The 13,786-nt window shown below is 44.0% G+C and overlaps 1 protein-coding gene across 3 annotated transcripts in view; it reads left to right on the forward strand.

The window, feature by feature from the left end:
- Positions 1-13,786, forward strand: part of LOC134965852 (uncharacterized) — a 128,296-nt gene that overhangs the window by 68,393 nt on the left and 46,117 nt on the right. For 2 of the 3 annotated variants that reach the window (XM_063942233.1, XM_063942232.1), the window contains exons 2-5: positions 4,435-5,282; positions 5,696-5,785; positions 6,909-6,998; positions 8,088-8,177. In XM_063942233.1, the coding sequence (XP_063798303.1) occupies positions 4,535-5,282; positions 5,696-5,785; positions 6,909-6,998; positions 8,088-8,177 (1,018 nt within the window). In that variant the 5' untranslated portion in view covers positions 4,435-4,534. The remainder of the gene's footprint in view (positions 1-4,434; positions 5,283-5,695; positions 5,786-6,908; positions 6,999-8,087; positions 8,178-13,786) is intronic. The other variant, XM_063942234.1, reaches the window with a different exon arrangement.

A 13,786-nucleotide genomic window follows, 5' to 3' on the forward strand; every position in this document is an offset into this window, starting at 1 on the left:
GGGCCCTCCAAGCCCAAGGGCGCATGGTGGGCATTAGGCCCCGTTAATAGGTGTGCCCTCTACCCCTCTCTTCAATAGGGGCCCCACTGTCTAAAGTACCCCGGGCCCCCCATGGTTTTAATCCAGCTCTGCCTTCATATCCCTGTCATTGAGACAGCCACCGCCTGCCGCCCCCCTTCTGCTGAGACTGACAGTGCACTGTCACTGTGCAGCTACATGCCCGCCCGCGCCCACCGCCGCCGATCACAATCGTCAAGCAGCAGCTTGCTGTTTAATAAAGTTTTTTTCTTCTGGATGTGGCGCAGCGTGACGTCATGACGTCAGTGAAGAGGAGCCGCGGTGGTGAAGAGCTAGGACAGCCAGGAACAGCTTGGTTGAGAGAGAGAGCAGAGAGGAGGACTCTCAAGATGGATTTGGAAAGGTAAGTAGTATGTGTTTTTCTGTGTTCAGCTGTCATTTGAATGTAACACAAACACAAACCAAGAAGTCCCTAGCCACCCTTCTGCTCGATTTTTTATATATGCAAAATTATTAATAAGCTGCTCCCAAATGGAGCTACTGGAGTGCCAAACTGTACATATACTATGAAAAGCTATTAAATATATCAAGGGAGCGCTAATTGAATTAAAATAAGAATTTATTCATTCAACCTTTTCAAATTAAAAACACTATAAAAATATTATACCATATAGTTGACATATATAGCATACAATCAAATCAATAAAAACTGTGTTGGATAACTGACTCAATCGTATCCGGATAAGAACATTCCAAATTACCCTTATAAATAGAATTGTCCCTTAAAGTCTTTATATAAGGTAGGGTAAACATGTCATGTAAAATTAATTTATAGGAGTCTTTTCCAGACAGTGAACCCATAAATGCTCAGCTTCTTATTTCTTAATTGCAATATAGATGGTTGAAGCAAACTGTGAGGTTTATATTACAATTAAGGAATAAGGAGCTGAGCATTTATGGGGGGAGGGGGGCTCCCTATTTTTTCAGTCCTAATCGTAGCAACACATTTGTTAGCAGTTGGGCAAAACCATGTGCACAGCAGGTGGGGCAGATGTAACATGTGCAGAGAGAGTTAGATTTGGGTGGGGTGTGTTCAAACTGAAATCTAAATTGCAGTGTAAAAATGAAGCAGTCAGTATTTACCCTGCACAGACACAAAATAACCCACCCAAATCTATCTCTCTCTGCACATGTTACATCTGCCCCACTCCCCCCCCCCCCTGCAGTGCACATGGTTTTACCCAACTGCTAACAAATTTGCTGCTACGATCAGGTCTGTATTACCCCCAAAGTTACCGCTTACTGCGCACATAGGCTCAGATTTAGGGACCAATGTATTAAAATAGGAGGTCATTCCGAGTTGATCGCTCGCAAGGCGAATTTAGCAGAGTTGCTCACGCTAAGCCCCCACCTACTGGGAGTGAATCTTAGCATCTTAAAATTGCGAACGATGTATTTGCAATATTGCGATTAGACCTCTCTTAGCAGTTTCAGAGTAGCTTCAGACTTACTCGGCATCTGCGTTCAGTTCAGTGCTTGTCGTTCCTGGTTTGACGTCATAAACACACCCAGCGTTCGCCCAGACACTCCCCCGTTTCTCCGGCCACTCCTGCGTTTTTTCCGGAAACGGTAGCGTTTTTATCCACACGCCCCGAAAACGCTGTGTTTCCGCCCAGTAACACCCATTTCCTGTCAATCACACTACGTTCGCCAGAGCGAAGAAAAAGCCGTGAGTAAAAATACTATCTTCATTGTAAAATTACTTGGCGCAGTCGCAGTGCGAATATTGCGCATGCGTACTAAGCGGAATTTCACTGCGATGCGAAGAAAATTACCGAGCGATCAACTCGGAATGAGGGCCAATGTGCACTGCAGGTGTGGCAGATATAACATGTGCAGAGAGAGTTAGATTTGGGTGGGTTATATTGTTTCTGTGCAGGGTAAATACTGGTTGCTTTATTTTTACACTGCAATTTAGATTGCAGATTGAACACACCCCACCCAAATCAAACTCTCTCTGCACATGTTACATCTGCCTGCCCAGCAGTGCACATGGTTTTGCCCAACTGCTAACAAAATTCCTGCTGCGATCAAGTCGGAATTACCCCCTAAGTCGCCTTGTTCATCGGCAGACCTGCTCCACAGGGTAACCTCTAATAGAGTAACAATGTATAATTCAAGCGCATGGACTGGAACTTGACACTAGACACATGGTGCCGGGTGCCGCAACCCGCTCCACACCCCAAATGCTGCATCAATCACGCTGCGGCTGACAGGGGGCTGCAAGCGACAATGCAAATCCGAATCTGTACACAAACCGGCGGGTTTGTGCACAAATATGAATCAAACCCAGTGTCCAATTAACACAAGATTATAGGTAAGAGGTTCCTTATCTTCTTTTGAGGGTGAAAAAGTTTATTTTTCACCCTCAATTTGGAACTTTGCTGACAGAGCAGTCAGAAGAGGACAAGTCAGAGTCCCTGAATGTTGAACCAGGGAACAAGTGAGGATCCAATGATCACACTCCCTGGGTGGTCTCCTCGTAGCTTCTCAATGTGGATCACCTGCAGCTTCTGAGCGTGTGCTACAGGCAGCTCAAAGCCTTATCTGTGTAAAGTGCCTATACAGATGGAGCCAACATTACCTTGGCCTTTAAAATGATTAATTGAGCCAGGGCAGTCGGACTTAATCCCCTGCTGTAATTACTTAATCCCCTGATGTAGATGAAAGGTTTACGCTAATAGACCATGGTGTGCCTAGGCGCAGCAGAGAGGCCAAGATGATCGTGGCTCCATCTGTATGTAGGACGTAGGTTCAGACCAATGCATCAGTCATACCATGGACATAGTAGTATAGAGTACGGGAACACCAAACTGGAGCTCCTTAGGTGAACGAATGGTATTCAGTATGCCGGCTGTTGGGATCCCAATGCACAGTATACCAGCACCGGAATCCCAACAGCTGGCATACCGACACCTATTCTCCCTCTTGGGGGTCCACGACCCCCCTGGATGGAGAATAGATAGCATGGCGCGCTTTCCCCGCTGCTGGCATTCCAGCGGTTGGGATCCCGGTGCTAGTATGCTGGCCGTCGGGGTCCCGACCGCCGGCAAGTCATACCACACCCAGGGGAACAAATTCCCTCTGATATTAAGGTCACAGTATCAATATCCTTAACGCGTTTCTCTGCCTGTAGCGCTGAAATGTCTTTGACTTATGTTCAAAACATGTATCTAAATATTGTGTGAGCCTGGACTGGGAGAGAGTCGTGACAACTTCATAGGGGCCCATTTACCAATAAATATTTGTGGCTTATCCAGGTGTTTTTGAGGGTAACTGCAAATATGTAGCATCCCCCGAATGTATGACAGCGGAACCACAGCAGATATCTCCAATACCTGTTGCAATCCCTCCATTCCCGAGTGCAGACGCAACCTCCATAGTTTTCTTGGGGGATGCTATGCTGCCAAATTTACCATCTTCTGGAATGTAGAGCATTCCTAAGCGTGATTCCACAGCTATCGCCATCTGCAGATGACGGTAGCCCGCTGTATCCTATAAGATACACATTGCAGATGCAGCCAGTGGAGGGTTCTCCCAGAACCCTTCCAGCAATGGCCACCGCGCATGTGTAGTCAGCAGGACCGCGCATGTGCGGAACATCCAGCAGCACTCAGAGTGGTGTATCTAATGTGTGCAGGGTGTGGGGCACACGGATCCCTGAGTTCAGGGGGGGCCACACTGCACGCTCTGCACCCATTTTACTCACCTCCCTGATGTTCCGCATTGATGGCAGCACCTCTCCATAAATTACCAGTAAAATTATGCGGCTGACATTTTCCCAGTGTGTTGTGCAAGTGCAGTAAGGAAATGTCTGAGAAAATGGGTGAGTGCCATTTCCCCAGAGATCTAGGTATGCGTAATAGAGACTGTGCCCCCTAGTGCTCAGACTTTACTGCACTGTCGGCTAAAGAGGAGGGGGTCCGTGTGGAGGAGGCGGCACACGGGGCCCCTCCTCTGTTAATACGCCCCTGCAGGTATGGGCCGTTTTCTCACTGGCTACTTTCCGTTCTGCGGAATATGGTTGTACTGATGCTTCAGTGGGTGTACAGTACTAGACAAATTTGATGAAAATTCAGAAATTACTTACAAAATTGCTTAGGTTCTGATGAACTTCACCATAGTTCTGTTTGATTTAACCAACTTAACCCATTTTTTTATTTTTTTAAATTATTAATCTACTTATAAATATAAATAAATATTTTATTGAGTGTATATTTGGAAGCGCTTTTCACCAAAACTTGTAACTACAGTTTTTGAGATGAGATTTTGGTCTGTCTGGCTTTAGGTAAAGGCTGCAAAAGTGATATTTGATGTTACTGTTAATAAGTTATGTTCTATATCTTATATCACTAGGTATAATAAGAATACTGTAAAAAGCCTTGAAGAACTTCAAATCTAACATATTTTGGGGATTAAAGATCCAACCGACGGAAATTGTGCGAACAAAGAGGGAATGATAAAAGATATGGAAGACGTGATGAGTTCCAATGTGGGGGAACCTGAGCTTGGCAACATGGCTTTGCAAGCTGGAGACCCTAATGATCTGGACAACATTTGCGCAAAAGTTGGTGTTATCGACGAAACTGAGAACGGCATCAACGTGGGAGCGGGTGAACTGGAGGGCAACCTCATAACAATGGAAATTACTGACAATGATGATGTGGGTAAGCCAACAGAGGAGGACACCAGCATGCAATCTGAAGAGTCTGAAAATACGGAGGTGGGTCTGCCAGATGAAGACAGCAGTGACTTACCATTTGGTGAACCTGTGGCTGAAAACAACAGTGGTGGCACAAAATATAACCAGCATGAAAATGAGGTGCTATTGGTAATTGAGTCCAATGACAAGGATTTGGACACGGCTGAAGCCAACACTATCCTTACAGAGAAGAAAGGGGAAACTACTGATGTCTTAAGAGAATCCGAGACCAATATCCACAACGCTTCAAAAAAGAGACCACATAAAACTATGAGACCTCTTAAAAATCATATGGTCATAAAAAAGACCAGAGTAACTGAAGTCCTGGGTAAAGCAGATCCCACCAAGACAAACACCGAAGATACTGGTGCACTGGTTATGGCAGACTCTAAACTCAACACAGTTGGCAGCAAACGAAGGATTAAGGACACAAAGATGTCACCTCTGTCGAAGTGTCCAAGTAGACCCAAGGAGGAGACCCACCACCGTACTCCTTTGCATGGTAAGTGCATTTCTAGTAGTGTGGCTAAAAATATAAAGTGCAGTGGGCGCATATAAATATAATCTGGAATAACCCCTATCCTTTCTCTCTATATGTAAGCAGTTATTACACCTTGTAGTTTATATTGATGAATAAGATAAAAAGTTTTGCTTGTACACTCTTGGCATGTCATACCCGGAGGTATGTAGCCTGTTGTTATTTTAGCTTGTGTTCCCAATCAGCCTTTCTTTAACCTCTTTTATAACTGTTTTCCTAGCTTACCAAACAATAGGCGGATAAGTGAAATGAATGGCCTGTCCTAAAGCATTTCCAGCGCTGTCTCATTCTGCAGTGGAAGACTTTCCTTCTTGCTGGATTTTAGTGAGCTGACACCTTACAGATGAATTGATGGGATCACTGTTTTATTTTGTCAGGTGCTCTTAAAGGGGGAACCAATGGCTGTGAGCTTGATAGTAGGACCGTGGAGGACCTATCATCACATGAAGATGAATTAAACAATCCAGGTGAGTCAGTAATTACTTAGGGGGTCTATGTATCAATTGTTGTGTTACACTCACAATTCTCAGTTTGGCGCATTGATCAGTACCTTTAACAGAATTACAGACCCTATGTATGAAAGTTTCATTGCTGGGGCAGCAACTCTTGTGGAAGGCTGTCCTGAGGAACATCTTGACTGTGACGTGATAGCTATGGCCTTTTATGAAATTGCATGTGCAGTGCCGTATTCCGAGAGTAAGATCCCTCTAATGCGAGAATGCATCCATAGACACAAAGCGGATAATGATGTCTGAAGATGGCATTAGGCAATGAGAGCAAACATAGCTGGGTACAGATTTAAAGACCATGGTCCCCATCAAAAACAATGGGGACTGTGGCCTACAGTGCCAATTAGCCCTATGCAGAAGGTAACTGTATCTGTGAGTTCGATACTGAAGTTTCCATATTTAAATAAGAAAAGGCCTGATATAAATGGGCGCCTTAGCAGGGGCATCTTAAGAGAGGAGGATGGGTGGGGGGAAGGGACTCCCCCCCCCCCCCCCCCCCCCCAGGTGTCCCCCAGCACAGTGTAGGGACTGTTGGTAATTAGAGAGGCCATGAAGGGGCTCTGCAGCTTACCATGTATTGTATTTGCAAATACATGCAACAAACACCTCTGAATATCTACGACTGTATAGTTTGCAAATATTTTTGCAAGTACTATTTTGCGTGCAGTGGGACACCTGGGGAGAAAAAGCCCCTCCTTTTTTGGCTTATTCTTTGTGATATGGAGCAGGATGTATCAAACAAATCTACCATTGTCTGAGGTTTTACTGCATCACTTTAGTATCCCCATATGTATAGTTAGGGCTTCTGCTGAGGTCCCATGGCACAGCTGTCCCATAGGTTTCTGTGGGACTGCAATATGGCTACATGTATCCAACTACAAAATCACAATACAATTGCAACCAATGATACAAGTGCTCTCTGAGCTTACCAAACAATAGTCGGATAAGTGCAATGAATGGCCTGTCCTAAAGCATTTCCAGCGCTGTCTCATTCTAAAGTGGAAAACTTCCCCTCTTGCTGAATTTTACTAAGATGACACCTTACAGATGAATTGATGGGATCACTATTTTATTTTGTCAGGTGCTCTTAAAGGGGGGATCAGTGGCTTTGAGTTTGATAATAGGACCGTGGAGGACCTATCATCACATGAAGATGAATTAAACAATCCAGGTGAGTCAGTAATTACTTAGGGGGTCTATGTATCAATTGTTGTGTTACACTCACAATTCTCAGTTTGGCGCATTGATCAGTACCTTTAACAGAATTACAGACCCTATGTATGAAAGTTTCATTGCTGGGGCAGCAACTCTTGTGGAAGGCTGTCCTGAGGAACATCTTGACTGTGACGTGATAGCTATGGCCTTTTATGAAATTGCATGTGCAGTGCCGTATTCCGAGAGTAAGATCCCTCTCCTGCAAGAATGTGTCCATAGACACAAGGCGGCAAATGATGTCTGAAGATGTCATTAGGCAATGAGGGCAAACTCAGCTTGGTACAGATTTAAAGACCATGGTCCCCATTAAAAACAATGGGGACTGTGGCCTACAGTGCTAATTAGCCCTTTGCAGGAGGTATCTGTATCTGTGAGTTCGATACTGAAGTTTCCATATTGAAATAAGAAAAGGCCTGAAATAAATGTGTGCCTTAGCAGGGGCATCTTAAGAGAGGAGAGGGGGTGGGGGGGCTTTTCCCTCCAGGTGTCTCCCAGCACAGTGTAGGGACTGTCGGTAATTAGAAAGGCCGTGAAGGGGCTCAGCAGCTTACCATGTACCGTTTTTGCAAATGCATGCAACAAATACCTCTGAATTTCTATAACTCTATAGTTTGCAAATATTTTTGCAAGTACTATTTTGCATGCAGGGGGACACCTGGGGGGGGGGGAAAGCCCCTCCTTTTTTGGCTTATTCTTTGCGATATGGAGCAAGATGTATCAAACAAATCTATCATTGTCTGAGGTTTTACTGCATCACTTTAGTATCCCCATATGTATCCTTAGGGTTTCAGCTGTCCCATAGATTTCTATGGGACTGCAATGTGGCTACATGTATCCAACTCTGAAATCACAATGCAGTTGCAACCAATGATACAAGTGCTCTGTGAGCTTACCAAACAATAGGCGGATAAGTGAAATTAATATCCTGTCCTGAGGCTTTTCCAGCGCTGTCTCATTCCAAAGTGGAAAACTTTCCATCTTGCTAAATTTTACTAAGCTGACACCTTACATATGAATTGATGGGATCACTGTTTTATTTTGTCAGGTGCTCTTAAAGGGGGAACCAGTGACTGTGAGTCTGATAATAGGACCGTGGAGGACCTATCATCACATGAAGATGAATTAAACATTCCATGTGAGTCATTAATTACAGTACTTAGGGGTCTATGTATCAATTATTGTGTTACGCCAACAATTTTTTAAAGTCTCTGTTGGTGCGTTTATCAGTGCCTTCAACAGAATTATGGACCCTACTGTATATATGAAAGTTTCATTGCTGGGACAGCAGCTCTGGTGGAAGGCTGTCCTGGTGAACGAGGAAAAAAGGGGGGGTTTGAGGGCTGCGCTTAATTACTAGCAAAGAGAACTAGCAGCAGATAGTGACAGTAGGAGGGGAACACACTCCCTCTTAGTGCACAAATAAGGGGGACATTTACTAAGCAGTGATAAGAGCAGAGACTTGAACCAGTGGAGAAGTTGCCCATGGCAACCAATCAGCACTGAAGTAACATCTATAATTTGCATAATATAAAATTATACAGAGCTGCTGATTGGTTGATGGGGCAACTTCTCCACTGGCTCACTTCTCCGCTCTTATCACTGCTTAGTAAATGTTCCCCTTATTCTCTTGTTGAAAATATGAGGTGATAGTGTATGTAATAAAATTGATATAGATATATATATATATATATATATATATATATATATCTAGCACAATGAAGGTAAAAAAAATATTTATGTATAATATGTATAGGTGAACAGCCCATACTACCGCCAAGGTTTCATTACACCTCTGCCCCTGCACCTGAGGCTTCCTCTTCTCAGCTCCAGCCCTCAGTTGTGACACTTAGGGGACTGTGGTCTGCAGTGCTAATTAGCCGTTGCAGGAGGTATCTGAGCAGGGCCAGCAACAGAAATCTTGGGGCCTGGTACAGCGATATCTCTGGGGCCCCCTCAGATATTTGCTGAGCTATATAAGAAACTGATAATATATACTGTATATGTATCTCCCTCTCTCCTTGCTCCCACACACCCCACAGTCTGTTTCTCCCTAATGACTCCATTCCCAACTCCTCCACCCCATCCCAAATCTCCAGCTCAGTGTACCGGAATCCCCTTACCATGTCACTCTTACCCCAGGTAGAGACTCCCCTGCGCTACACTCCCCAGTACCCAGACCCGAACGCCACCCAGCAGGCACCATGTGGTCCTCACACCCCACCAGAAGAGGCCAACTGAGCTGCTGCCGTGTTCTGTAACTGCCTGCAACAGAGCTGGACCCAGAGAAGCGGACGCACACACTTGGGCCACACAGTCACTGTGTGTGAGAGGCTCCCGTCACTCTGAAGCCACGCCCACATCGCCTACAGCTCGCTGCCCTATTTGTACAAGACCTCTCACATCCCTGCCAGGCACTAAGCGGCATATCTTTGGTGCCCCTCTGATCCATGGGGCCTAGTACAGGTGTCCCCTTTAACCCCCCCCCCCCCCCCCTGTCGCTGGCCCTGTCTGTGAGATTAGGCTTTAGTTAAGGCCAGGGGCTATTCCCTGCACCTCTGGTGGTAGTAGGCGAATAGTTAAAAAAATATATATAATATTGTTTGTTATTATAAGCAGGCAGGTCCCAGCAAGTCTACCCCAGAATGCTGACACTTGTGGAACAACAAGTGCCAGCATACAAGGGCATTAAGGGCCCACTGGCACCCCGTAATCCACCCATAAAGAAAATATTAAAATAACCACAGGACTTGGACACAGAATGTTCTAATATTTTATTTAACAAAAAATAAAATAAAAAATACATATTTATTTACCAAAGTTTTGGATGGCCTCTTCGATCCATGTAGGAGGCATCTAAGTGTCTTGAAAGAAAAAAACAACAACATTGAACCCCATGGACACGCATTGTTTACTGTGTACAGTGCCTACCCAAAATGACGAGTCATTAGCTGACACTGTCATAGGAATGAATGGGGTAGCATTAGAAACATAGAAACAGTAGCGGATCTTGCCACGGGCAAGCAGTACTTTTGCCCAGGGCGCCGCCTTCAGGAGGGCGCAGGGCGCCGCCTTCCGGAGGGCGCAGGGCGCCTTCCGGAGGGCGCCGCACCAGGGCAAGATCCGCTGCTGCAGTGTGTGCCCCCCGGCCCCCGCTGTCACCCTGCTGCCGCTGGGAAGGGAAACTAGACGCGTACGCGTCTAGTTTCCCTTCGTGGAGTGGTCCTTTACTGTGCGGTGCGCGATGACGTCATCGCACACCACACGGCCAAGGTCCTCTCCACGAAGGGAACTAGACGCTACGCGTCTAGTTTCTCTTCGTTGAAAGGACCTTTGATGTGCGGTGCGCGATGACGTCATTGCGCACCGCGCATCATTCCAGTCTGTACAGGGGGCGTAAATGACCACGCCCCCTGTATGAAGCCACGCCCCCCAATGCCGCCGGGGCGCCAGAAGCCCTGGAACCGGCCCTGCATAGAAACATAGAATTTGTCGGCAGATAAGAACCACTTGGCCCATCTAGTCTGCCCCCTTTTTTTTTTATATTATTTTTATCTCTAACCTTATTTGATCCTTATTTCTTTGTAAGGATATCCTTATGTCTATCCCATGCATGTTCAAATTGCTCTACTGTCTTAGCCTCTACCACCTCTGATGGGAGGCTATTCAACTATTCCACTACCCTTTCTGTGAAATAATTTTTCTGCAAATTTCCCCTGAACCTCCCCCCCTCCAGTCTCAGTGCATGTCCTCGTGTCCTATTGCTTCTCTTCATTTGGAGAATGTTTCCCTCCTGGACTTTGTTAAAACCCTTGATATATTTGAAAGTTTCTATCATGTCCCCCCTTTCCCTTCTCTGCTCCAAACTATACATATTGAGATTTCTTAGTCTTTCTGGGTATGTTTTGTGATGTAGGCCATGCAGCATTTTAGTTGCCCTCCTTTGTACAGTTTCTAATGTATTAATATCCTTTTGAAGATATGGCCTCCACAGTGGCAAACGCAGGATTTGCATGGGGGGGTTTCCAGAACTGGGCGGAGCCAATCACGGGGGTGGGGACTGAGGTGACCCAGTATATGCTGGGTCCGTAAAACTAGTGTGTCTGTGTGTGTGTGTGTATATATATATATATATATATATATCTACACATATATATATATATATATATATACACACATACATATACATATATACATAGCATATTAAACATGCATACATATATATATATATATATATATGTGTGTGTGTAGATATACACATGTATATATATATATATCTATATCTATCGTGTGTGTGTGTTTATATGTATGTATGTATATACATGTGTATATATGTATGCACATGGATATATATATGTACTATAATTAAAATAAAGTAAACTTTTATTGCACTTACAAGTGCCACCAGGAAGACAGCAGGCTGCAGAGGACGCTAGACAGCCATTAATAATACTCATGCAGCTAAAAAAAAAAAAAAAAAAATTTTTTTTTTTTTTTTTTTTTTTAGTGGAGGGGGTTTCTGGTAGAGATGAGCGGATTCGGTTTTACTCGGTTTTACTCGGTTCTCAAAACGACATCTTATTGGCTCACGGATGTCACGTGTTTTGGATAGCCAATAAGATTCGGTTTTGAGAACCGAGTAAAACCGAGTAAAACCGAATCCGCTCATCTCTAGTTTCTGGGTGCTCGGAAACCCCCCCTGGGTGCGCCATTGCCTCCAGAACGGAATACAGTATTCTAGATGAGGCCGTACCAATGACCTATACAGTGGCATTATTACTTCTTTCTTTCTGCTGCTGATTCCTCTCCCAATGCAGCCAAGCATCTGACTAGCCTTCCTCATTGCCTTGTTACATTGCTTACCTGCCTTTAAGTCATCTGAAATAGTGACTCCTAGATCCCTTTCCTCCTCAGTAGTTTCCAGTATAGTGCCATTAATACTATATTTATCCTTTATCACCTGAGATAGTGACTCCTAGATCCCTTTCCTCCTCAGTAGTTTCCAGTATAGTGCCATTAATACTATGTTTATCCTTTATGTCACCTGAGATAGTGACTCCTAGATCCCTTTCCTCCTCAGTAGTTCCCAGTATAGTGCCATTAATAGTATATTTATCCTTTTTGTCACCTGTAATAGTGACTCCTAGATCCCTCTCCTCCTCAGTAGTTTCCAGTATAGTGCCATTAATACTATATTTATCCTTTATGTCACCTGAAATAGTGACTCCTAGATCCCTTTCCTCCTCAGTAGTTTCCAGTATAGTGCCATTAATACTATATTTATCCTTTATGTCACCTGAAATAGTGACTCCTAGATCCCTTTCCTCCTCAGTAGTTTCCAGTATAGCGCCATTAATACTATATTTATCCTTTATCACCTGAGATAGTGACTCCTAGATCCCTTTCCTCCTCAGTAGTGTCCAGTATAGTGCCATTAATACTGTATTTATCCTTTATGTCACCTGAAATAGTGACTCCTAGATCCCTTTCCTCCTCAGTAGTTTCCAGTATAGTGCCATTAATACTATATTTATCCTTTATGTCACCTGAAATAGTGACACCTAGATCCCTTTCCTCCTCAGTAGTTCCCAGTATAGTGCCATTATTACTATATTTATCCTTTATGTCACCTGAGATAGTGACTCCTAGATCCCTTTCCTCCTCAGTAGTTTCCAGTATAGCGCCATTATTACTATATTTATCCTTTATGTCACCTGAGATAGTGACTCCTAGATCCCTTTCCTCCTCAGTAGTTCCCAGTATAGTGCCATTAATAGTATATTTATCCTTTATGTCACCTGTAATAGTGACTCCTAGATCCCTCTCCTCCTCAGTAGTTTCCAGTATAGTGCCATTAATACTATATTTATCCTTTATGTCACCTGAAATAGTGACTCCTAGATCCCTTTCCTCCTCAGTAGTTTCCAGTATAGTGCCATTAATACTATATTTATCCTTTATGTCACCTGAAATAGTGACTCCTAGATCCCTTTCCTCCTCAGTAGTTTCCAGTATAGCGCCATTAATACTATATTTATCCTTTTATCACCTGAGATAGTGACTCCTAGATCCCTTTCCTCCTCAGTAGTGTCCAGTATAGTGCCATTAATACTGTATTTATCCTTTATGTCACCTGAAATAGTGACTCCTAGATCCCTTTCCTCCTCGTTTCCAGTATAGTGCAATTAATACTATATTTATCCTTTATGTCACCTGAGATAGTGACTCCTAGATCCCTTTCCTCCTCAGTAGTCCCCAGTATAGTGCCATTATTACTATATTTATCCTTTATGTCAACTGAAATAGTGACTCCTAGATCCCCTTCCTCCTCAGTAGTTTCCAGTATAGTGCCATTAATACTATATTTATCCTTTATGTCACCTGAAATAGTGACTCCTAGATCCCTTTCCTCCTCAGTAGTTTCCAGTATAGTGCCATTATTACTATATTTATCCTTTATGTCCCCTGAGATAGTGACTCCTAGATCCCTTTCCTCCTCAGTAGTCTCCAGTATAGCGCCGTTAATACTATATTTATCCTTTATGTCACCTGAAATAGTGACTCCTAGATCCCTTTCCTCCTCGTTTCCAGTATAGTGCAATTAATACTATATTTATCCTTTATGTCACCTGAGATAGTGACTCCTAGATCCCTTTCATCCTCAGTAGTTTCCAGTATAGTGCCATTAATACTATATTTATCCTTTAAGTCTCCAGAAAAAGTGACTCCTAGATCCCTTTCCTCCTC

Source organism: Pseudophryne corroboree, chromosome 10 (assembly GCF_028390025.1).
Source record: "Pseudophryne corroboree isolate aPseCor3 chromosome 10, aPseCor3.hap2, whole genome shotgun sequence".
Lineage (NCBI taxonomy): Eukaryota > Metazoa > Chordata > Amphibia > Anura > Myobatrachidae > Pseudophryne > Pseudophryne corroboree.